General features: G+C 51.0%; 11 protein-coding genes across 12 annotated transcripts; 3 read left to right on the top strand and 8 right to left on the bottom strand.

Moving 5' to 3' along the window:
- Positions 1 to 8: 8 nt before the first annotated feature.
- LOC128268774 (transmembrane protein 50B) lies at positions 9 to 1310 on the top strand. The gene is made up of 3 exons (XM_053005986.1): positions 9 to 296; positions 358 to 489; positions 559 to 1310. The coding sequence occupies exons 1-3, from the start codon at positions 207 to 209 to the stop codon at positions 817 to 819; spliced, it is 483 nt and encodes a 160-aa protein (XP_052861946.1). The 5' UTR covers positions 9 to 206; the 3' UTR covers positions 820 to 1310.
- Positions 1254 to 3961, bottom strand: LOC128268772 (chitooligosaccharidolytic beta-N-acetylglucosaminidase). Of its 2 annotated transcripts, none has more exons than XM_053005983.1 (3): positions 3785 to 3961; positions 3585 to 3681; positions 1254 to 3155 (listed from the first exon to the last, which is right to left on the bottom strand). In XM_053005983.1, the coding sequence occupies exons 2-3, from the start codon at positions 3659 to 3661 to the stop codon at positions 1403 to 1405; spliced, it is 1830 nt and encodes a 609-aa protein (XP_052861943.1). In that variant the 5' UTR covers positions 3662 to 3681; positions 3785 to 3961; the 3' UTR covers positions 1254 to 1402. The 2 variants fall into 2 exon arrangements, with proteins under 2 accessions (XP_052861943.1, XP_052861942.1); XM_053005982.1 differs by having other exon boundaries at positions 3762 to 3961.
- A 758-nt stretch (positions 3962 to 4719) lies between these two features.
- LOC128277715 (general transcription factor IIE subunit 2) lies at positions 4720 to 6009 on the top strand. Its single transcript, XM_053016218.1, has 4 exons — positions 4720 to 4883; positions 4949 to 5047; positions 5118 to 5280; positions 5344 to 6009. The coding sequence occupies exons 1-4, from the start codon at positions 4822 to 4824 to the stop codon at positions 5905 to 5907; spliced, it is 888 nt and encodes a 295-aa protein (XP_052872178.1). The 5' UTR covers positions 4720 to 4821; the 3' UTR covers positions 5908 to 6009.
- Positions 5985 to 7338, bottom strand: LOC128266984 (alpha-tocopherol transfer protein-like). The gene is made up of 3 exons (XM_053003775.1): positions 7324 to 7338; positions 6353 to 7072; positions 5985 to 6292 (listed from the first exon to the last, which is right to left on the bottom strand). The coding sequence occupies exons 1-3, from the start codon at positions 7336 to 7338 to the stop codon at positions 6035 to 6037; spliced, it is 993 nt and encodes a 330-aa protein (XP_052859735.1). The 3' UTR covers positions 5985 to 6034.
- A 95-nt stretch (positions 7339 to 7433) lies between these two features.
- LOC128266985 (clavesin-2-like) lies at positions 7434 to 8499 on the bottom strand. Its single transcript, XM_053003776.1, has 2 exons — positions 7789 to 8499; positions 7434 to 7688 (listed from the first exon to the last, which is right to left on the bottom strand). The coding sequence occupies exons 1-2, from the start codon at positions 8497 to 8499 to the stop codon at positions 7434 to 7436; spliced, it is 966 nt and encodes a 321-aa protein (XP_052859736.1).
- A 494-nt stretch (positions 8500 to 8993) lies between these two features.
- LOC128267993 (clavesin-1-like) lies at positions 8994 to 10020 on the bottom strand. The gene is made up of 2 exons (XM_053004976.1): positions 9304 to 10020; positions 8994 to 9239 (listed from the first exon to the last, which is right to left on the bottom strand). The coding sequence occupies exons 1-2, from the start codon at positions 10018 to 10020 to the stop codon at positions 8994 to 8996; spliced, it is 963 nt and encodes a 320-aa protein (XP_052860936.1).
- A 499-nt stretch (positions 10021 to 10519) lies between these two features.
- On the top strand, positions 10520 to 11536 carry LOC128268541 (retinaldehyde-binding protein 1-like). The gene is made up of 2 exons (XM_053005665.1): positions 10520 to 11242; positions 11315 to 11536. Exons 1-2 carry the CDS (start codon positions 10520 to 10522, stop codon positions 11534 to 11536), a joined length of 945 nt encoding a protein of 314 aa, XP_052861625.1.
- Positions 11537 to 12015: 479 nt separating this feature from the next.
- On the bottom strand, positions 12016 to 13105 carry LOC128267613 (retinaldehyde-binding protein 1-like). Its single transcript, XM_053004493.1, has 2 exons — positions 12370 to 13105; positions 12016 to 12289 (listed from the first exon to the last, which is right to left on the bottom strand). Exons 1-2 carry the CDS (start codon positions 13090 to 13092, stop codon positions 12029 to 12031), a joined length of 984 nt encoding a protein of 327 aa, XP_052860453.1. The 5' UTR covers positions 13093 to 13105; the 3' UTR covers positions 12016 to 12028.
- A 570-nt stretch (positions 13106 to 13675) lies between these two features.
- On the bottom strand, positions 13676 to 14790 carry LOC128267508 (retinaldehyde-binding protein 1-like). Its single transcript, XM_053004358.1, has 2 exons — positions 14057 to 14790; positions 13676 to 13975 (listed from the first exon to the last, which is right to left on the bottom strand). Exons 1-2 carry the CDS (start codon positions 14783 to 14785, stop codon positions 13715 to 13717), a joined length of 990 nt encoding a protein of 329 aa, XP_052860318.1. The 5' UTR covers positions 14786 to 14790; the 3' UTR covers positions 13676 to 13714.
- Positions 14791 to 15251: 461 nt separating this feature from the next.
- On the bottom strand, positions 15252 to 16741 carry LOC128278146 (retinaldehyde-binding protein 1-like). The gene is made up of 2 exons (XM_053016815.1): positions 15973 to 16741; positions 15252 to 15898 (listed from the first exon to the last, which is right to left on the bottom strand). The coding sequence occupies exons 1-2, from the start codon at positions 16711 to 16713 to the stop codon at positions 15665 to 15667; spliced, it is 975 nt and encodes a 324-aa protein (XP_052872775.1). The 5' UTR covers positions 16714 to 16741; the 3' UTR covers positions 15252 to 15664.
- Positions 16742 to 18677: 1936 nt separating this feature from the next.
- On the bottom strand, positions 18678 to 20747 carry LOC128266986 (fez family zinc finger protein erm). Its single transcript, XM_053003777.1, has 3 exons — positions 19669 to 20747; positions 19432 to 19604; positions 18678 to 19357 (listed from the first exon to the last, which is right to left on the bottom strand). Exons 1-3 carry the CDS (start codon positions 20745 to 20747, stop codon positions 18678 to 18680), a joined length of 1932 nt encoding a protein of 643 aa, XP_052859737.1.
- Between the last annotated feature and the right edge of the window lie 1001 nt (positions 20748 to 21748).

The following is a 21748-nucleotide window of genomic DNA, read 5'->3' on the forward strand; positions in this document are numbered from 1 at the left end:
AGCTGTCATGATTCATGGATGCAAAATTTATCAATAAACTGTAAGTCATCGAAAACACTGTGAATTGTTAAAATACAACAGCGTTGTTACATCGGTCTCTATTGGCTTGCAATTGCGAAGTAACGGTCGGTTCGAAGCAATCGACCCAATAGTGTCCTTCATTAGTGCTCCCAACTGATCGAGGACAGGCAACGCAGCGCATCACAATGACGATAATGGACAGAATTCGACAGGGCTATTGGTTCGAAAACGTTCCCCAAAGAACCATTGTTGCCACCCTGTTAGCGTCCTTGCTGGTAAGAGATGCCCACGGTTACGCGGCCACAGTAATTGAATTAATAACCTTCCTTGCCGCAGTTCTTTTCAGGCTGGTGGGTTATCATCGACACAGCCTCAGTGTACCCGAATTCGTTCAACTTTTCTTTCTACATCTGCGGCATTCTGGCTACGATAAGCTTCATCATGGTCAATGCCGTCTCCAACGAAATGGTGCGTACGGGGTGCGACTTTTCTATGCCCACATGCCTCACCTTATTTTACATTCCTGTCCGTTTCCAGCTGCACGGAGGAGCCGCTTTCACCGGTGGTATCCTTGGCGAGAGTGGAATTAAGGTTTTTCTTTTTGCTGGATTTTTGCTCGGGTTCACGTCGATCATTGCGGCCATCTGGATCATGGTGGCCGAGTTTGCCGTCAACGAAGCCCGAACCGACAAGTATCCGGGCTACGCTCTGCTGATTCACAACATCTTCATCTTCTTCTCGACACTCATCTACAAGTTTGGCCGCCAGAGTGAGAACGACTATCTGGCCAGCTACTAAAACCGTCCGTCGGCTGGTTCATGCATAAAATGAATCTTTGAAAATCACGTCAGCGGGCGTCGGATCGTAATAATTCTCGCAAATTCCATACGTGTGCGTTCTCAACATATTGTGATGGCTTTTGGGGGCGAAAAGGAATATGCATTCAACTCCCGATTTAGACTAAACCCAACAAAGAATTACCCATCACTCGGGAAAAATCATCCTGCGACACCGAGATCATCCAATGGAACACCATAGATTAGTATTTTACCATCGACGGGAGTTTTATGGTTTGATTATTAACTACTTAATACCGTTTTTTGTTTGCTAATAAACTGGCCCCGGAATGGTGCGAACGGCGACACCGCGTTGCTGGTTATCGCGATTCGTGCGCACACCGGGAATAAGTGAACTAAGAAATTACGAAATTCCAGTAAAAAGGATCCCTAAAATATGAGTAAACAATAAAGCAACTATCGTTTATTTATACGTAATCAGCCAAACGGGTTTGCAGTCTGAATAATGGACCTTGAAGTGAGAGCATTAAAGAGGCAGGAATTTGGAATTTAAAGTTCAATTCTAAATTGACCAAAGCTAGCGATCAAGAACGGCCAACATCGCCTCCGATCGGACAGTTGGCTTCGTTCTGTAGGCACCATTGCGGTTGAAGGCTGTCGGCCGCGATTCCACCGAGCACCAAGCGTTCGCGATGCATGAGCATCCGTGATTCGGCCGCCTGCCAGCCGGCCCGGGGATTGCTCCAGAGCCGTTCGGCCAGGGCGCTCAATCTTGGCCAAAGGCGGCCATCCAACGTGTAGCTGTCCGACTGCTCCATCCACAAAGCGGCCTCACCGCCGAGTATTTGCTGTGCGTACGGGCCACCGATCGCCATCAAATCGTTATTGTACACCTTCTGCCAACCGATATACGGTGCGCACCAGTTGAGGCCATCCGTGACCCACCCGGCGAACCCACAGTCGAGGTAGAGCGCATCGTAGTTGGAGATGATCAATCGGTAACCCTTCTCCAGTAAGTTCACTACCCTGCTATCATTCCCGGTAGTCCAAACCTGGATGAGGTAGCGATCTTTGTCGAGGTACTGTTCAAGGTATGGCGACTCCGTTAGTTTACTCGTCCACATTACGATTGGACGGCTTCCAGCGTCCGGCAATGTAGTGTCCAGCCGACGGAGGGCTTCCGTTTGAAAGTAGTTCCACAGTTTCATGTGATCCGACCCCTCTAGGCCCCATTGGCGTTGTTTCATCCAGCTCCGGATGCCCTCGGTAGCGTTCCAGCAGCGGATCGACACCTCGTCGCCTCCCATGTGGAACAGATCGGACCGATTGAACACCTCGTTCATCTCGCGGTAAATGTCCTGCAGAATGTCGTACACTGCGTCCTTCGTTGGATCGAGCTGACCGCACGGTGGTTCGACACAATAGTTTTCCCACGGTTGGTAGTTAAAGCAACTCGTGACGTTCAGCTTTTCCCAGCCTTCACCGACGTGCGCCGGAGCGTCCAGTTCGGGCACAATTCGGATTCCCCTCTCGATGGCATACTGCACCAGATCGCGAATATCGGCCGCCGTGTAAACCTGGTGCCGGCTGTACGCCCCGTACGTATGCAGCGTCGGCCGCGATCGGATCACCATCGGGAAGCTCTGCGAGTCCGTAATGTGCCAGTGGAACACGTTCAGCTTCACCATGGCCATGGCATCGAGAGTACGCTTCAATGACTCCACCGTCAGAAAATTACGTGACGTATCGAGGGACAGCCCGCGGTGTGGATAGGCTGGAGCATCGGAAACGTTCAGCGAGCCCACTACCTGCAGCTCATCACGGATATCGTCGAGAAAGACAAACTGCGACAACGTTTCAAGTCCGTGGCGGCCACCGAAGAATGTTTTTGCCTTAATCGTTGCCAGCAAAGCTCCGTCACCCTTCGAGCCGCCAACGGTTAGCGTGTAGCTCTCGTCGGTACCGTGGTTCAATGTGAGCGATTCGTCCTCAACATCGATCTTGACGTGCATGCTGCGTCCACCGCTACGTAGTGAAACGCCTTGGGCCGTAGCGAGAAGTTGTCGACGGAATCGTTCCTTATTGGTCTCCCACAGTGGTGCCAACTGGTGTAGCTTTTCGTTCCACTCGAACCAAACCTGTTCCGGGTCGATGTGCACCAGGTCGGTACCGATCGTGATGGGTCCGGTGGGCTGAGGCCATAGCAAGCCGGCACCATTGCCACAAAACAATCGGCAGGCCGCCAAGCTGATCGCTTTCTCCCGCGGGTAATCCTCCGAGAACGGTGTTTTCACGCAACGATCCTCGACGCACCGGTAGCCCCACACTGGAGCGCCACTGTTTTCGAAAGAGAACGATGAGAATCGAATTAATGAACGCGCACACGATGAAAAAGTGAGGGAAAGTGAGTAGTTCTATTAGTTAGTTTACAATGATTCGAAAATGTATACTACCTCTCGTAGTTTTGTGTTTCATTCGCATTATCGAAAGAAATCGATACAATAACGGCAACGGCCAGAAGTACCAGGCCCAACAGAAACAATCTTTGCACCTTTTTCATACCGACCGTCGACTCAAGTGTCCTACGTTTGCACTCTGGCGCGATCGCACTTTATCAAACATTAAAAATCAATTACACGCCCGATGGCTTGGCCCTCGGGCCATTGATGCTTTTGTATGCCACGCGCGCATTCGTGACGGTACGAGTGTTGTATAGGGTTATAATCCTTTTAGTGGCCCTGTCGGTAAACAAAGGTTTGCCCTTACCTGTCCTGAGTTTCTCCATGGCCAATGCAGCAGTGGTACGCCAGCAGCGCGAACGCAACAACCAATGCTTCCCTCATGGCTCGATTCGGTCCAGATGCTGGAAGAACATGAAACGATATTGATTTAGTGGCCTCCATATGGGCACAATCTATTGTCGATAGCAAATTGGCAACTTACCAGTGGCACTGCTAAACACTAACCTTGGTCGCTGCGCAGTGTGGCCACAGACTAACGAAACTTTCACTTCTGGATACTAGTAGTACTCCCTCCACGCGCGGATTCAATTAACTAAATAGCAACGTCAACGCACCTTCAATCACACCTCCCCGATTCCACGGTCGGCGGCAGAGCGTCGTAAGTGCCGATGTGCCGTTCGCGCCCCGACTACCGTGGGTGAGGACCGGAAGTCTCGTTTTATTGGTAATGTCTTCTTCTTTATCTTTCACCGTGCGCACCATTCCCCGTTTCGGTGTCGGGAGCAGCAGAGGTTTTTGATGATCGGATTCGTTCCCTGTGCCCGGTATTCTTTCGTAGGTGGTTTTGGGAATCTGTTTTCTTTCTCGTAACCTTTCGTCTTCGATCGTCAACTCAACAAACCGGTTCCACCAGTTCCGGGAATAGTTATCCCGATCGGTAGTCTCGTTCTGCACAGCAGGAGCTGCTCTTCGTTATGGGTTTACTGCTTTCGAGGGGCAAAAGTGGTGAAGTTAGAGACCAAACAATCCCGCTGCACTGGTAATATTCCACACGCAATGCGCCAAAGGAGCTGTTTAAGGTCAAAATGGTGCCAATTTGGCATCGGTGTCCTGTGGGCGCCCCGTTTTTGTTGCTAACCAAACGGACACTTGATTTTAGAATCGTTCACTAGCAACCGGTAACTTCTATTTGCGCACTTAAAATAAGAAAAATGTCGTTTTGCTTAATTTTCTTTTTGTATCACGTGCTTATTGAGATTATTGCTATTGATTATTCAAAATAGCGCGCGTTGTTTTGGTTCTTTAATCGATTGTTTACGACTGAACATCGAGTCACTCGCCGTCACGGCACTCACCGGACCTCATTCATTGATCGATTCGGTGGGCTGTCATTCGTTGACGTTTCGTATTTCCATTGTTTACAAATCCAGTATCGTGAAGGAGGTCGAAAGGAATACGGTCGAAGTTTTTAACAAAATCGAATAATCTGGCGCATAAGCCATCCATTTTAAGTTGCTGACGGCATCGTTAATAACATCACAATGGATCCAGCACTGTTGCGCGAGCGGGAGGCCTTCAAGCGGCGGGCGATGGCCACGCCAACGTAAGTAGCACCTTCGGTGCCCCTGTGGCATTGTGGAAGTCCTTTATCGTTACATTCCTTTCCAGCGTCGAGAAGAAGGCCAAAACGGAAAGTTCTTTCACGGCACCGAAGGATATGAAAAAGCCTCGTTCGGCCTGTGCACCGCCAAAGATTGATGCCTCGAAGTAAGGATGCGATCGAGCCATGGTTTGATGGTTCGGAGACTAATATACATTGTTTATTCCCTGTACATAGTTACAAAACTATGTCCGGCAGTTCCCAGTATCGCTTCGGTGTGCTGGCAAAAATTGTGAAGCATATGCGCACCCGGCACCAGGAGGGAGACGATCATCCATTAACTTTGGACGAAATTCTCGACGAAACCAACCAATTAGACATAGGATCCTCGGTGAAAGCGGTAGGAAATGGTCCTCATTAGACATTCGTTATGAAACTCATGGTACTATGTCCATTCCAACAGTGGCTACAGGGAGAGGCACTGCGGAACAATCCAAAGATTGAACTCACCCCAGACGGGCGGTTTCTGTTCAAAGCCGTGTTTAAACTTAAGGACGGAAAATCGTTGATGCGCCTCCTGAAGCAACACGACCTGAAAGGTCTTGGTGGGGTGCTGCTGGATGACGTGCAGGAGTCTCTGCCGCACTGTGAGAAAGTGCTCAAGAACCGTGCCTCGGAGATAATTTTTATTACCCGACCGAACGATAAGAAAAAGATTCTGTTTTACAACGATCGTACGGCAAACTTTCAAGTTGATGAAGACTTCCAGAAGCTGTGGCGTTCCGTGACGGTCGACGCAATGGATGATGCGAAGATTGACGAGTACCTTGAGAAGCAGGGCATCCGCTCGATGCAGGATCACGGACCGAAGAAACCGCTTCTACCGAAGCGGAAGAAGATACAGAACAAGAAACGGCAGTTTAAGAAACCCCGCGATAATGAACATTTGGCGGACGTGCTGGAAACCTACGAAGACAACACACTCACGCAGTCGAATGCGGTGCAGGAAATAAAGCAAAATAATTAAAAACAAAACAGACTGTCGATTGTATGATAATGAGCAAGTTTATTCGCCACATTTTACATAATAAACTAAACGCTGGCACCAATAAACTCACCGAATACTTCTCTTCTTATTATTTCTTCGATGTACACTAATCTACATCTAACTTTCGAAAACTGCCGATCGCTCCGCTATCAAGTTCGGTACACTCGTTGGGGTTCCAAATAGAGGCACACCGCTTTTCATCTACCTTCATACCGTCCAGTCCGAGCAGAACATCCTTGTGGCGGCTTAATGTTTGCCTCAATTGGCGCTTCAAATCCGATGCGTTCTGTTCTCCGCCGTACTCTTTCGGCAGCAGTGGTCTCAGGTCGGTTGTCGAAAGGAATGCATCCACCGAACTGTAACACTATACGAAGGGAAGAAGCAGTTGTGTGACGCACTTGTTACACCTATCATGCAATCTTACCTTTAAACGACTACGCAACTTTTCGCTGCAGCAGCTCATAATCCATTCGCCAAAGCTGGCGGCAAACAACGGCAAGTTCATTACGTGTACTTCTCGCACTCGCAACGGAATCGACTTGTTAATGCAATCGACGTAGTTCTTAATGTCCGTAAAGGACCACAGGGCGAACGCCCGCATCGGCACATGCGAGTGATCGGAGATGGTAACTGTTCCGGAGATCTGGTCCCGCTCGTCCTCGAACAGACACTCCTGAATCATCGTAATGAATCGGATCTGTTGACTCACTGAGAACCGATCGATATCCACGCGGCCGAATCGCACGAGAAGCACCTGGCGGCCCTTGGCGTCCCGGCCTAACGGCAATATAAATTCACTGTCAATCAGCTCGTCCACCCACGGTTCCGCGGTGTCCAGTGTGGCGAACCAAGCCGGGAACCGCTGCCGCATCGCCAGGTATCGCTCGAGCGTCTCACATGCCGCGAGGTGCGCAAATTTGCGCACACGCAGAAATCGCAACAGAAATGGGTAATCTGTGCGGCACGATAGGATGGCAGGATTTTTCGCTATCCAATCGCGGATTTGCTGTAGGGCCTGTTCCGCGATCGCAGTCTCTTCGCGCAGCTCGTCTCGCGCTATCTGACGGTGCAAGGTCGAGTCAACCGGGCGATACGGGTCGTAATTTGGCGGACATTTGGCCACGTTCGGTACCGCCATGATCAGCTATGCCACTGTAATCTAAGCTAGAGAGCAATTGAACTCGTCGGGAGATCGGTCGATCGACGACTGAATGTGGTGTTGATGGCGCCGCGAATGCATAGCGCTGCACCACACACGCTAACCTACTATTAGGGTCGAACTTGAACCAGTGTCTACGGCCAGCTGGTTCTATCGGTACATTTAATGGTAGCTTAACCAATCAGGTTCGGAGATCGAGTGAACGGCGTTGTGGGAAGTATGCATTTATTTTGCACTATTTTTCCATACATCAGCCACTGGCTAGGGCAAGTCGGTATTCGCTTTCGTTACAGATTTTCAATAAAACTTTCGAACGCAAACATTTTCCTTATGTCCGTTTGGCCCGTTAGTGAAAATCGATATGTTTCAACACCGCTCCTGCAGCAGCTTCCGCTGGTGAAGGATCTTCCTCGTCCCATACGGCCGCATAGTGATCGACGTCAACTTGCATCCGATCGAGCCCAAGAACGACTTGGCGCTGTTCTTCGATTCGTTTCCAAAACGAACGACTCAGTTCGCCCATGTTCACCTGCCCACCATATTCAGTCGGTTTGAGGTGCGGTTCGATAAGCTGCTTCAGCTCGGTGATCGTCGAATAGCACTGCAAATGATAGCAAATATTAGTGATCGAATTGCGGAACATAGCAATATTATTGATCGAATTGCGGAACAGTTTTTTCCTGAGAAAAATTCAAACTTACGCGAATTTTCTCTCGCATTTTCGGATTTGCAAACGACAGAAACGTATCGACCACAGGAATGCCGAACTTTGGGAGTCCCGCCGCATGAATTTCCCCATAACGTAGTGGGTACGAACGACTGAAGGCTTCCATGATGATCTTTAGTTCCGATGTCCCCCACTTGTCATAGTTGTCCACGGTGGTCTCAGTGAAATCGATCAGCACTTGGACTCCGCCTATCTGCATTTCTTCGCTCTCCAGCATCGTCTCCATGATCAATGCTGCGTAGCGGCCATCAGGCATTGCCAAGTGCTTTTGTCCGTCGAAACGACCAAAGCGTATTAGCATCACAGCCCGGCCAGCAGTGTCCTGGCCAAGGTACAGAAACGGTCCGTTCTTGATAATCTCACTCATCAGAACTTCATTGCAATCAAGATTTTTGAACCAACTCGGATACAGCCTTCGGAACGATAGATAGCGCTCGAGTGCCTCGCACGCCATCGGGACGGAGAATTGACGAAAGCGTAAGAATCGCAGCAGAAACTTTGCATCCGTGCGGCAACTCTGGATGTGTGGATTGTCCACGATCCATTGACGCATCTCGGTTAGCGCTTGCTCACGGGTCGCGTCATCTTCGCGCAGTTCCTCCTTTGCGATCTGCCGGTACTGCTCCGGTAGTGTAAAGCGATACTCATCGTATGCCGGGGGACACTTTACAACCGAGAAAGCCATAGTTAAGGCAGCGTACTTCCTTGCGGTTTCAATGCACAAGCAGAACTGATCGTACGAGGAGCCTCACGAACACAAGAATGGCAAGTTTCACGATCGGAAGCAATCAATCTCTAGAACATTTGGTATTGAACTGACCCCAGTGGCCTATTCGCTATCAAACGGGCCGGCAGATAAAGTGCAAAAGTAAAACATTGCCTTACTTCTCCTTCGTTGATCTTCAATTCGGTTGAAAAAGAACGAAATTGTTTTGTCTGTTTCGTGTGTTATCAAACGGTTCAGAAAATTTTAATCTCGCACAAACATTTTCAAGACTGAATTTTGCTTCCAGACTTCGATGATCGTTAAAGCCATTTTTTAGTAATATAATAGTCAAGCAACTTAATTTGCTTCTCGATTGCATTTTCTTTCCCGAAAACGAATTTTCGACACACGCACCTAGTTTTTAGCGTTCGTTTCTGTTTTATTGGGACCCAAGCTCATGTTTGATCGTACGATCAATCGAAGCTCAAATTTTTAAACGCCTTCGCCTCCATCAAGTCCGGATTCTGTTCGTCCCACAGCGCCGAGTAGTGGTCCAGGTCAATCTCCATCTCGTCCAGTCCCAACACGACGCTCTGGAGCTGTTCAATGCGGTCGGCAAACTTCTTGTTGACCGCATCCAAGTCCAAAGTGCCTCCGTACTTTGTCGGCGTAATCGATGGTTCCAAATGTTTCCATAGATCTTCAACCGCTGCATGACACTTTGAGAAACGACGGAAAAGCTGATCAGTGCAAAACCGATATCCCAAAGTCCCTCCTACTTACGTGCACAAGCTCACGAAACTTTGGTGGAGTGAAGGAGAGCGCCTGTTCGACAACCGGGATCCCAATTTTGGGCACCAAGGCCCCGTGCACCTCCCGGTACTGTAACGGGTATGCGCGGCACAAGCCCTCCATGATTATCTTCAATTCGGTCATTCCCCAGATCTCGAACAACTTCTTGCTGGTGCCGGTGTAGTCGAGCAGCACCAAGAGTCCTCCAATTTGGACTTCTTCCCATTCGAGCAGCGTTTCGACTAGCAACATCACGACGCGAGCCATTGGCGTTGTGTTCCAATTTGCCAACGGCTCCGTCTGAATCAAAATCACCGTACGGCCAGCACTGTCCTGGCCCAGCACTGACAAAGCACCTGCATCGTAGATCTGCCGGATGATCGGTTCCGCAAAGCTTGCTCCTTTAACCCACGTTGGATACATTTTGCGCCACGTCAGGTAGCGTTCCAAGGCTTCGCACGCCATCACCACGGACAACTTTTGGGCTCGCAGAAATCGCAGCAGAAACGAATCGTCCATGCGCACCTTATGGATGTGCTTGTTATTCACAATCCATTCACGCATATGCGCCAGTGCCTGCACGCGAATCTCATCGGTCTCGCGCAGAGTTTCCTCGGCCAGCTTCCGGTACATCTCCGGCAACTCGAACCTATACTCTTGCTCCAGCTTGTACTCTTTCACCACCGGGTATGCAGCCAGCTTGGACATTTTCTCTGCCACGACTTCTTCCGTACGGAGCGCACCGAGAGACTAACGGTCCGTTCGCACCGCGATCGGTTTAATATTGATAATTGACGATGGTTTTGGTTGCAGCCGGGTGAACAAGGATCATCCTTATCGCCATTGCAATATTTGTGAATGCAGCTGAGATTTTCGGTTGGGTCTCCATGCTGCTTGTATGCGTGTTTGTGTTCTTCAATTCCCGTCCCGGGTAGTCCGGCAAATGAGTGTGGCAAAGGAAATGCATTTTAATTCGTAATCAGCGATTGGTTAAGCTTAAAACTGCACTTGCAAAAGGAAGTCCTCACTCGACATGGCCTTAGCACCCATTGATAACCCTGGACGGTGACCTTCGAAATATTCGACCTATGCTCTTATTTTGTTCCATCAATTGATAGAATCCGCGCTCCCGAATTCCCGGCGAAGCTACATAAGCCGCTGCAGAGTTATGTTTTGTGGCACAGTTTCGTTCAGCATTGCCGTCGAGATGTCGAAATTAGCGGTCTACACTGTGGACAAGTCAACCACGGAATGGGACGAGTACAAGTTTTCGCTTCCCGAGTTATACCGCGATTTGGCTAAGGAGGAACTGCGGGAGGATGACACCACCAGGAAGCAAGGCCTGGCCGAGATGCGTCAGTGGATTGTGAACAACCCGTACATCCGAAAAGTGCGCACGGATGCGAAGTTTCTGCTGCGATTCCTGCGGTTGGCCAAGTTTTCCGTACCGATGGCGTGTGAGGCACTCGAGCGCTACCTGATGATGCGCGAGATGTATCCTGGGTGGTTTAAGAACATCGACAGCCGTTTCGCGCTGATGAAGCAGATGCACGATCAAGGTATCGCTTCCATCCTGGGCCAGGACAGCCTCGGTAGGACGGTGGTGTTCTTCCGTATGGCGCCCTTCGATGCCACATTTTGTAAACCACCCCAGGGTGGCCAATTTGTGGCACTGCTAATCGAATCATTGCTGGAGCTAGAAGAAGTGCAAATCGGTGGGATACAAGTGATGATCGACTACAGTGACTTTGATATGCGCATTGTGGAACTGTGGAGTTCCGCGGATCTTCACACTTCCTTCGCTTCGTTCACCGGTGCGTACCCGTTGCGGTACAACGACACGCACGCGGCCAGGCTCCCTAAGAAGGCGCTTCCGTTCACCGAGAAACTCCTCTCATTCGTCAGCCCAAAAGTTCGCGAGCGGATCAATGTGAGCTAGCAGCAATCCATCGCAGCCCTACAGACCGTTAATAATATCCAGGAACCGGTCCCCTCGTTTCAGTGCTACGCCACGGTCGCAGAACTGGAGAAGCACTTCGATCCGGCGCTTCAACCGACAGGATACGGTGGGAATGTCCATCTGGATGCCATCAACCGGAAGTGGTGGGCTTTTATTGAGCAACACTGGGATGTTGTGGCTGGAGCGGATCAGATGGAGATCGATCTCGATCACTACGCCCCGATCTGGGACGAGCAGAACGCCACCGTTCCGACGCAGGTTTGAATTCCCGGTGTAGCAAGCAGCCCCAGCGATGCAATAAATATGAGTCAAATTTGTGCATAATCACTGAATGTTGTATTTCTGATGCCTGCCGTGAAAGGCGGCCGGACACGCGGCCCCGGCTTATGTGACACGAGCTGGGCCGTTTATCTGGATTAACCCGGTAATTGTAGCCTGGGCTACAATTGTTTGCCTGGGCACCGTATAAAAATTCTCACGCCGACCGATCGTGTAAGATACTGTGCCACAGATAGATTACCGTTGATGAGCCCAGACAGTACCTCCCCGGCAGCGTCGGTTTAAACTTCTAAACTTGTTTAAAATGTGCATATATTAGATTAGGCGTCGTGTTACGCTTCACGCAGAGAGAATCAATCGAAAATGGCCAACTTTCATTTAAAGGTTGTTTTGACTTTTCCATACATAAGATTAGAGTTATTAGAACCCACGTGTTACCAATTAACTTTATTTATAACCATCCATTTGCTTATCCTGTTAATCTACGGCCAGCTTCCGGAAGCTTCCAGCCACTCCGCTATCAACTTCGTTCTCGTGTTCAATGCCTTTGGCCCACAGCGAAGAGTAGTGCGCCGTATCGATGTCCATTTCGTCGAGCGCCATCAGGACATCGCGTCTCGCCTCCAAGTGCTTCAGAAACGCTGCTTCCAACTGCTGCAGATCGGCTTCACCGCCGAGCTCTTTCGGTAGTCGCGATGCTTCAACGTGCTTCGCCACGTTCTCCACACTGTCATGACACTGTTTAAACAAACAAAAAATGGTAGACCGTTTTAATGGCACTAAAGGCATCCTTGAGCCGGCCCCTTCTCGATCCTTACGATGATGCGTTCCCTCAGCTTGGGGCTCGCGAACGACAGCAGCACGTTGATGATCGGGACCGCAAATTTCGGGAACTTGAGCCCATGTACCTCACGCAACCGGATCGGGTACGAGCGGTTGATGGCGTCCATGAAGATTTTCATGTCCGAAACGCCCCAGATGCCGTAGTGCTTCAACACCGACCCACGATAGTCACACACCACCCGAAAGCCACCGATCTGCGCTTCCTCCCACTCTAATAGTGCTTCGACCAGCAGAGCTGCAAATCGGCCCTCTTGCAGGGCCGTAAACTTTTCCACATTGAACCGCGCGAACCGAAAAAAGAGCACCGTGCGTCCACTTTTGTCTTCGCCCAGCCGCGCAAACACTCCGTCCTTGAGCATCTCTCGCATGGCCGGTTCCTGGTAGTCTAGGTTCTGGAACCACTGGGGAAAAGTGGCCCGCATTGCCAGGTATCGTTCGAGCGCCTCGCACGCCGCCGGAACCGAGTACTTCCGGAAGCGCAGAAAGCGCAACAGAAACGATGCATCCGTGCGACACTTGCGTATGTAGGGATGCTTGGCAATCCATTCGCGCATCTGCTCCAGTGATTGCTCCCGAATATTGTCATCCTCGCGCAGTTCCTCCTTCGCCAGATTGCGATACAGTTCCGGAAGGGTAAATTCGTACTTTTCGTAGCTCTCCGGGCGCTTCTCCACCGAGAAAAGCCTGTTGGAGGACATTACACTGCCGCTCGACGTGATGCTCAACTGAAGTGAACCGTATGACTGATGAATTGAATCTAAACCCGAGCTACGGATCGCCGCGGTCGCACGCGGCGGAACATGTCGCGCTTGAACCGTGGGATCGAAACTTGTTTACGTTTACGATTGTGCATTCGCAATCCTTGTAGTAGATAAAAAAAACATGTTTTTTGTGCCTGAAACACGATTTAGAATCGTTTCAATGACTCACTACGAAAATGGCGTGTAGTCATTAGTGGTTTAATAGTTTTAATGCTAAGGGGTAGCGTAATGCACCCAGCAAAATGGCGGTAATCCCACCAGCCACTGAGCTTATCTTCGTAAGCTATTAGAACATCCATAAAGAGATGTTTTTCACAATAGTTCGCGCTTTACCTTGCTCATAGATTCATAACAATTCAACTATTCAAAAATAGGATAATTGAGGGGAAAGTAATTTTGAAATATTTGGTATTCATTTTGTTTCTCAATTTAGACGTAGATCGTAACATGGCTCTTGTGGTCTAACATCATAGAGACAACGGCGGTCACCTTATCATTCCCAACTTTATTGTAAGCATGTGACTTCCTTAAGGTTAATATACAACTTTAGTCTGACTATCTAATCAACGTTCAACTTCCGAAAACTGCCCGCAACTCCGCCTTCGACCTCATTTTCGACCACGTGGCTCTGATTCCAGAGTGCCGAATAGTGCGCGGTATCGATGTCCAGCTCATCGAGCGCCATTATCACGGTTCGTCGGTCCTCGAGGTGTTTCAGAAACTTGCGGTTAATTTCGCCCAGATCAACTTCCCCACCAAACTCCGTCGGCAGCACCGAGGCGTCGAATTTGCTCTTCATTTCCAGCACCGTTTTGTGACACTGCAAAAACGTCAAAGAGTATTATCGGGCAATGCTTTATACGCAACTCTACCACCGCACTCTACCCCAAAATATACTAACAATGATCCGCTCCTTCAGCTTCGGGCTGGCGAATGTTAGCAACAGGTTCAGGATGGAGACGGCAAACTTCGGGAGCTTTGCACCGTGCACCTCGCGTATCCGGATCGGGTACGAGCGGTTGATGGCGTCCATGAAGATCTTCATGTCCGTGACACCCCAAACTCCGTAGTGTTTCAGTACCGTGTCAGTGAAGTTGACCATTACACGAAACCCACCGATCTGGACTTCTTCCATCTCCAGCAGTGCCTCGATCACCAGCGCAACGAATCGACCCTGGTCGAGAGGATCGAATTTGTCTACGTTCATGTTGCGGACCGAAAACAGAATCACCGTGCGACCGTCGCTGTCCTGGCCAACCCGGAAGCACACACCATCCTCGAGCAACTCTCGCATCCTCGGCTCGTTGCAGTCGAGGTTCTTGAACCACGTGGGAAACGTTTCCCGCATGGCCAGGTATCGCTCGAGCGCTTCGCACGCCGTCGGCACCGAGTACTTCCGGAAGCGCAGAAAGCGCAACAGAAACGACGCATCCGTGCGACACTTGCGTATGTAGGGATGCTTGGCGATCCATTCGCGCATCTGCTCCAGGGATTGCTCCCGAATATTGTCATCCTCGCGCAGTTCTTTCTTCGCCAGGTTGCGATATAGTTCCGGAAGGGTAAACTCGTACTTTTCGTAGCTCTCCGGACGCTTCTCCACCGAGTATTTACCATCGGCCACGAGCGACATCGTGCGCAACGATCTAATCGGCACGGCACATTAAACGATACTGTCGCACCAGTCGCAAACGAAGCTCGGTGGGAGCGACGGAAGATGAAAAGCGTATCACAAGCCGTAAATCTGTGCTTGCGAACCGCTTAGAACGAGAACTCTAGACGCGGCAAAGGCAACTCTACACTTGCTACGGCTGATTTAATTGCCTGCCTACCTTCGAGTGCTCGGCCACGAAACGTCAGCGATCGCGGCTGATCGCGGTAAGCAGCCACAGGCGCGGTGCCCTTGCGCGTAGTATGCAGCCTTGTAGTACGCGGTTTGAATCGATCGCTCGATTAAAAGCCCATGCTGCACTGTGCTTCGCATCATGCTTTCGACCGCCTCGAGATGCAAAGCAGATATTAAGCTCAAACAATGCGATCGACACGAAAATATGTTTCGAGCAACACAGATTTATTGTTTCTCTCCAACCTGAACCTACACGCCAGTCAAAAGCATTCAAACATACTGCGCTGTATGTGCAGCTGTTTCGTAGCCAGATACACTTGATCCTCTAGACGGCGATAAAACTCAATTTTACACACACACACACACACACACACGTCGGCGAACATCTGCTGCTCCCTTTCCTATTAACGATGACCTCTCAAGGGGTAGCAGAATATTATAGCGTAAGTGCAACCTGCTAACCCCGGCACGTTGGTGATTATTTTATATTTATCTCATTACACCCTGGTTGACGGCTACTCGCCTGGAGCTGGAGGTCCATCCCACGTGCCGCGACACAGGAGCGTGCAAGCGATCGGATAGTAAATCAAGTTCGGAACCGGCAGCCCATACGTCTATGAATTTCAGTGACAGAAGCACAGAAGCCTTGGTGAAACCTCATGAGCATCAGTCAATCTCCATGCCAAACTCGATGTCGCCTTCGGTGGTTTCGTTCCAAAAGTGAGCGTACGGTGCGCCATCGATTTCCATTTGATCTAACACCAGTAGCATGTCCCGCTTGGCAGCGAGTCGCTCCTTCAGCTTCAAGGTAATCTCTTCCGGGCTAGACTTTCCACCGTACTCCAGCGGCAGGAGGTCGCGATCGACGTACTTCAACACACTGTCCATCGAGCTGTGAAACTATCCCGCAGAAAACGAAAGGTAAGAACGTGTTATGCAGTGCAGGCAACCGTACCATGTGTCCGGATACTCACGAAGATGCGCTTCCGAAGCTCTTCACCGGCGAAGCTGAGCACAAGATTCCCGAGGGCCTGTCCGATCAGCGGCAGGTGAACTGTGTGCACTTCCTTCACGCGCACCGGAAGCGCATGCTGGACGCAGTCGATAAAGTTTTTCAAATCCGTAAGCTTGAAGCACATGAAATGGCCCATCGTTGCCGCGGCGCAATCAACGATCGCGACACCTCCGCCAATCTGGACCTCCGTATCGTCAAAGTACGCTTCCATCAGCATGTGCTGGAAGCGTCCGAGGTGATAGCAGTTGTAGCGCGTGACATCGAAACTGCGCACCCGAACCAGGGCCACCATGCGGCCAGCCCGATCCACGCCGAGCGGCAGACAGCCGCGTACCTCGTCAACTAGCTCGCGCATATAGCGATCGGTTGGATCGAGGTTTTCGTACCACAAGCGAAACGTCTGACGCATCGTGAGATAGCGCTCGATCGCTAGACGAGCCGCATCCAGATCGTACCTACGGGCACGCGCGAACCGCAACAGGAACAGTGCATCCGTGCGACACTTGCGTATGTGCGGATGCGCGGCGATCCATCGGCGCAGTTCGGCCAACGCCTCCACTCGACCTTGCTCCGTTTCACCCAGTTCCTGTTCGGCAATCGATCGGTGCAGCTCCGAGGGGGGTGTACCGACGTCGTTGTCCTCATACCGCGCAGGACACTTTTCCACGGACAACGGTCCAGGCACGGAGCTGGACGCCATTGTGGGCACGATTTCGAAGGCCGAACCGTTGCACGGCCAATGGTCAACTGATGCGCTGGAGCGCAAGTGCATACGGCACGCGATTCGAACTGCATTCGACGGTGCCTAACGGTGCAGAGGCTTTCACTTTCGCGAATAGCTCAAGCGCCCAACCAATACCAGTGCGGCCCGACGTAGCGGCTACGGGGCCACTATCGCTTCGATGTCGAGGTAAATAAGTTTTTGCGTCCGTCATCACCAACGGCAGCGATGGCTAGGCGATGGCCATTCCGAGGCGCACTTGAACTAACCTATCGCAAGATGAGAAAAACGCACGACGGACTACGAATCTGTGTCCGGTGGCCGAGACTGCATTAGAACCGGTTCTGGATGGCCGGTCGTTAATCCGATGCCCGTGACACTGACTAGCTTCTTGAGCAAATAGTTTAATGTTTGCAAACTGTCAAGGGCACGGACAATAAAAAGCCCATTTAACCTTGCCGAGAACTTAGTACACGCTGGGTGATGTTGCTGATGAGTCGTGAACGGATGGCGTAGGAGCAATGAAATGTATCTCTCTGTCTTCCTTTTGACCGTCTGGAGAGTGTTTGAAAATCTTATTAGATTTATTAAATCCGTAGTTTGCTCTGAAAGCTGTGCTTATTAGCACTTCTCGAGTGAAACAGGGTGGTCCACGAAAGATATTTTGTTTCATTTGGTTAGAAAACATAAAAGGCTTAATAGTTTTCAATTGTTGACCATTTATTCGAAAGGTTCATTCATTACATTTGTGTATAAAATACAGTTTTGGTTGCAGAAAATTGGGCCAGAATATTAAGCTGTTTTTGTTTTATAACCAAATGAAAAAGTTATCTTTCGTGTACCACCCTGTATTACTTCAATTAATTAGCATTAGCGAGAAATCAGTGCCTACTTTTAGGCTGCAAACTTCCTTCGCGTGTAACGCTTGGGTAACGGTTACTCGTTACACGGAACTACTCATTGAAAATTCACGATTTTTAATGAGCAGATTTAAAGGGAAGTAAAACTACGAACACACTGTTGCTTTTGCCAGTTTGTAGATGGTTTTTATTTTTATAAAAAAAATCATTACGTCTTAACGAGCACACGAGTCTTAGGCGATACTAAGAACTGTAGCATCACAACTTAACTATAACTATTGCACCGTACCCAGCCATCCTGCAATCTGCTCCGTGGGAGGGGCAGTGTCGCCCTTAGTGTCTACCGTAATCTATTTGCACCTTTCGATCAGCTTCACCTTTTATACTGTCAGCTTACAATACTATCAATTTGCTTGTCAATTTCCGCAATCCGTTTAGGATTTCCGCGGCTTAAGCTACCTTACTCACTATTCACCATGTTGTAAAACTGCCAACTTGTGCTACGTAGTACGACTGGGCCTTTGCCAGCCACGAGCCACGAGCCACGAAGAACGCAGACACCAAAAGTAAAATTAATCCAATCAGACTAGAACATTCTCGTCCTGTTTTGTTGCGTTTGCCATTAAGAACTGCTCTACTATTTGCCTCCGTCGTAATGCAACGCATCAGTAAAACTCCCCTACACACTACAAACCAACCCTACACACTACGGTGGACAGCCTTAACTCGTAACTGCTCTCTGCGGTCCCGCTAATCCGAAAGAGAAAAGCAAAATGCACGATGCTACATTTGCCTTCGTGACACGCAATAGAATCTTTGGTTCGCTTAGCTGTTAGGTAGAAAAGTGGGATGTAAAAATGTACAACAAGCCGGAGCTGTCCGGCTGTCGCAGCTTACGCAGCCTTACTCTTAAGCCCGCCAATTAAAGTTGTAAACTGTACAGACAACTTTTTAGCGGCCCAATCTTACCAAAACTACCAAAAAAGAAAGCCCAGTGGCAGCGGCACAGTGAAAAAGGGACAAATACTTCATTTCACAGGAGGAGATCATCACTTTCACGGAACTACGGTCCACCGGCGCAACCTACGCAATCACCGGGTAGGTTTGCGTAAACTCGGTGGTCCTGGTGGTCGAGGCGGCATGAGATGCTATCGGTGAGCCGGCAGCAGCAGCAGTGACTCCGTACACAGCCGTGCCGGTCGAAGTGGCCAGCCGGATCACGCTGATCCGGTTGTCGGTCGGGACGGGAGCTACGGCGGCGGCGGCGCTAGTCGAGTGCCCGGCAGCCGATGGCGTCAGTAACCGGCCGGCGCGCTTACAGTTGTCACCGAACACTTCTCGGATCTTCGCACGGACCACATCCTTGAACGGGATGCTGGACGCAGCGGTGGCAAGTTGATGGCGCTGGTCCGACTCAGCCGCCGGTGCAGCCGAACTCCGAAACACTCCGATGGCCGTGGATGGAATGGCTGCTTCACTTGGCGGTGGCTCCGATGGCCCCGTGACGGTCGCCACCGGTCTATCCTTCGAGGTTTTCAAGCGACGCGCCCCGCGATTCGGCTGCTTGGCCGGCTTCGGTGGTTTGTCGTTCTTCAGACAGGACGAGTCCTCGTGCTTGTAGAGGTACGACTTGAGGGCGAACGATTTGCCGCAGCGTCCACACGCGTGCGGCTTCATGTTCGAGTGCGTCTGCACGTGGGCCCGCAGGTTCGACTTGTCGGCAAACGCTTTCTGGCAGACGTTGCATCGGAACGGTTTCTCACCTGTGCAGAACCGGACCGAAAGGAACGGTAAGGAACGCGAAAATTGGGCTAGACTAGAGGGCAGACAGACTTACCAGTGTGTGTGCGGATGTGTCCCTGCAGCAGCCACGGTCTGGAGAAGCATTTTCCACAAGTCGGACACTGGCAGCCCTGGTTGTGGGTGCGCACGTGCATGGAGTAGGCCGGCATCGACACGTACACTTTCGAGCAGTACGGACACCGGCGGGCCTTTTTGTCCTCCAACGAGCTGTCCACCACGCAAAGCAAACAATTAATGCCTTTCTTTAACTAGGATAAGGCGGAATGCTTACCGATGCGTCTGTCGATGTCGGGCCAAGTTGGACGAAGTCGAGTACCGCTTGTTGCACTCCGGGCACGTGTGCACATCGTCGGACGATCCGCTCACCGTTTCGTCGCCACTGCTCTTCGGGCCCAACTGATCGCCACCACCCAGTCCCGAATCACTACCACCGTCCGGGGTTGGACATGGTGCCAGCTCCTGGTCCTCCGGCGGGCCCGCGGATTCCATACAACTGCCCGTACTCGCACAGGAAACCGTGCGGGCCTTGCGAGCCTTCTTGAGGTCAAACACTTTGTGCGAATAGTGACACTCGACCACGGCCGAATCCTGCGACTCCTCGGACACTTCGGTCGAGCCGGGACCCGTATCCGCGATCGTTGCATCGGCCAGCAGGCCGTTGCCGAAGCAACGACTGACAGCTTCCGTGACTGGTGGGCTCTCTAATATAGGCGTCATGGTCACGTCCTTATCGGCCGCTGATAAGACAGCATCGGCAGTTACGAGCGACGTCGGTGGGAAGTACACCAGGCAACCGCGATCGTTATCGGCAACGGTATCCTGTGGCGCACGGATATCGGAGTCCGTCGTCGCATCGGAGTTCTGCAGGCTGTGGATTATCTCCCACGTTTTGGTCCACTTCTTCTTCGTGGCCATCGTGGAAAGGTCGTTCGAGGGCGCTAGGGAATGTATGGATCTGGGATTCGCCGTTACCACGATTGGCTCGGTGGCAGCGCTGGGTACCGAGCTGCTTGGGATGCTGACCACTATCGGGATGCTGACCGATGCTGGCTGGTGGCTCAGGGTGTACGGGTAGGACGGCGGCACGTAGTAATCGGTCGACGGGACGATAACCACCCGGCCCGCTGCGTCAACGTACTGGACGAAGTTGCACATCATCGGTTCGTACGCTTTGGGCACATACTGTTGCTGTTGCTGCTGCTGCTGCTCCGTCAGGTAGTCGGGCAGGGCCACCGATGGCTCGGTTTCGTCCGAGACCGTATGCAGCTTACCGGCCGCTATCGACACCTCGGCCAGCTGAGTCAGATTGTACAGCTCTTCCGGCACTTGGGAAGGAATTTCCTGTACCATCGTGCTCATCGGCGACAGGCTGCGAAATGGAGAGAAGAAGCAACCGCAACACGATTAGACGCTTCTAACGATGGTGGTGATTCACGGATTTTATTAACAAATTCTGGCGATCGAAAGGGTAAAAGCACCCGGAATCGAACAACGCATTTGCCGCTGCCAGCGTCAGCTGTTCGACACGGACGCGTAAACACATGCGGCCTGTCCGGCATTCTGGGATTCTATTTTTCGTTACAAATTTTGAGATGCGTATTTCGGGAGATGCTCTTCCGACGGCACCACCACGGCGCCTTCGCACATCCTGCCACCGACGCCGCCGTGTGTTGTGTTTATTTTGATTGTGCTAGGGGAACAGCGCCGGATCCCGGTAAACCGGTTCGCAACCAGATCGGGCGAAAACGCTGGAAAAACTACGCAAACAAATTCCCCCCAAATCGACGCCCGGTTGGCCAACCGGGGATTTAGGTTTTGGATCCTCCCATCCCATCGCGATCCGATGCGCACTTTTTGCGTCGCTCGCGTCGCAGTAGCAAGGCCCGAGGTGAACGTACTTTCGGTTGATTGATTTGTGTGGTTGGTTTTCCCGCGTGGGTAAGTTTACGGAAAATTGATATGAAACGATGGCCGCACTGAGCGCGTAAGGATGTACTCTTAACCTTCACAGCAGAACCGTGCGGCTCGGCTCGTAAATCAACTCGCCCGCATCGCCATTGATCTTTTCCCCCGCGCGCAAAAAACCAAGAAGATCGTCCAAATCAATAACTAATAAAGCGATCGCCTGGTTTCTGTACGATCGCAGGTGAACCCTCGCGTTTGGCGCTTCGCATCACCTCCGTTTATAGCTTAATTAGTGGCCACGACGACGGCCATTACGCTTCGTCCTTTCCAGTCGATTCGTGCCGCAACCCGGGTGCATCGGCCACCGATCGACCCGATCAACCGGACCCCACCCTCGGGGAAGAACGCTCCGGAACCGAGCGTTGATCTTGGACGCTGGCCAACCA

Source organism: Anopheles cruzii, chromosome 2, assembly GCF_943734635.1.
Source record: "Anopheles cruzii chromosome 2, idAnoCruzAS_RS32_06, whole genome shotgun sequence".
Classification (NCBI taxonomy): domain Eukaryota; kingdom Metazoa; phylum Arthropoda; class Insecta; order Diptera; family Culicidae; genus Anopheles; species Anopheles cruzii.

Excerpts from the sequence above, each read along its gene's own strand:
- LOC128267993 (XM_053004976.1), bottom strand. The coding sequence starts at position 10,020 with ATGTCCAAGCTGGCTGCATACCCGGTGGTGAAAGAGTACAAGCTGGAG. Across the intron at positions 9,240-9,303 it reads AGTTTCGTGAGCTTGTGCAC|TGTCATGCAGCGGTTGAAGA; the intron begins GTAAGTAGGAGG and ends CGTTTCTCAAAG.
- LOC128266985 (XM_053003776.1), bottom strand. The coding sequence starts at position 8,499 with ATGGCTTTCTCGGTTGTAAAGTGTCCCCCGGCATACGATGAGTATCGC. Across the intron at positions 7,689-7,788 it reads AAATGCGAGAGAAAATTCGC|TGCTATTCGACGATCACCGA; the intron begins GTAAGTTTGAAT and ends TATCATTTGCAG.
- LOC128268774 (XM_053005986.1), top strand. The coding sequence starts at position 207 with ATGACGATAATGGACAGAATTCGACAGGGCTATTGGTTCGAAAACGTT. Across the intron at positions 297-357 it reads CCCTGTTAGCGTCCTTGCTG|TTCTTTTCAGGCTGGTGGGT; the intron begins GTAAGAGATGCC and ends TCCTTGCCGCAG. Across the intron at positions 490-558 it reads ATGCCGTCTCCAACGAAATG|CTGCACGGAGGAGCCGCTTT; the intron begins GTGCGTACGGGG and ends GTCCGTTTCCAG.
- LOC128267508 (XM_053004358.1), bottom strand. The coding sequence starts at position 14,785 with ATGTCGCTCGTGGCCGATGGTAAATACTCGGTGGAGAAGCGTCCGGAG. Across the intron at positions 13,976-14,056 it reads AGCTGAAGGAGCGGATCATT|TGTCACAAAACGGTGCTGGA; the intron begins GTTAGTATATTT and ends ACGTTTTTGCAG.
- LOC128267613 (XM_053004493.1), bottom strand. The coding sequence starts at position 13,092 with ATGTCCTCCAACAGGCTTTTCTCGGTGGAGAAGCGCCCGGAGAGCTAC. Across the intron at positions 12,290-12,369 it reads AGCTGAGGGAACGCATCATC|TGTCATGACAGTGTGGAGAA; the intron begins GTAAGGATCGAG and ends TTGTTTAAACAG.
- LOC128277715 (XM_053016218.1), top strand. The coding sequence starts at position 4,822 with ATGGATCCAGCACTGTTGCGCGAGCGGGAGGCCTTCAAGCGGCGGGCG. Across the intron at positions 5,048-5,117 it reads CCAAAGATTGATGCCTCGAA|TTACAAAACTATGTCCGGCA; the intron begins GTAAGGATGCGA and ends CCCTGTACATAG. Across the intron at positions 5,281-5,343 it reads TAGGATCCTCGGTGAAAGCG|TGGCTACAGGGAGAGGCACT; the intron begins GTAGGAAATGGT and ends CCATTCCAACAG.
- LOC128266986 (XM_053003777.1), bottom strand. The coding sequence starts at position 20,747 with ATGGTACAGGAAATTCCTTCCCAAGTGCCGGAAGAGCTGTACAATCTG. Across the intron at positions 19,605-19,668 it reads CGACATCGACAGACGCATCG|CTCGTTGGAGGACAAAAAGG; the intron begins GTAAGCATTCCG and ends CGTGGTGGACAG. Across the intron at positions 19,358-19,431 it reads ACACATCCGCACACACACTG|GTGAGAAACCGTTCCGATGC; the intron begins GTAAGTCTGTCT and ends GGTTCTGCACAG.
- LOC128268772 (XM_053005983.1), bottom strand. The coding sequence starts at position 3,661 with ATGAGGGAAGCATTGGTTGTTGCGTTCGCGCTGCTGGCGTACCACTGC. Across the intron at positions 3,156-3,584 it reads CATGGAGAAACTCAGGACAG|TGGCGCTCCAGTGTGGGGCT; the intron begins GTAAGGGCAAAC and ends TTTCGAAAACAG.
- LOC128268541 (XM_053005665.1), top strand. The coding sequence starts at position 10,520 with ATGTCGAAATTAGCGGTCTACACTGTGGACAAGTCAACCACGGAATGG. Across the intron at positions 11,243-11,314 it reads AAGTTCGCGAGCGGATCAAT|TGCTACGCCACGGTCGCAGA; the intron begins GTGAGCTAGCAG and ends CCCTCGTTTCAG.
- LOC128278146 (XM_053016815.1), bottom strand. The coding sequence starts at position 16,713 with ATGGCGTCCAGCTCCGTGCCTGGACCGTTGTCCGTGGAAAAGTGTCCT. Across the intron at positions 15,899-15,972 it reads AGCTTCGGAAGCGCATCTTC|TTTCACAGCTCGATGGACAG; the intron begins GTGAGTATCCGG and ends TCTGCGGGATAG.
- LOC128266984 (XM_053003775.1), bottom strand. Across the intron at positions 6,293-6,352 it reads AGTTGCGTAGTCGTTTAAAG|TGTTACAGTTCGGTGGATGC; the intron begins GTAAGATTGCAT and ends CCCTTCGTATAG.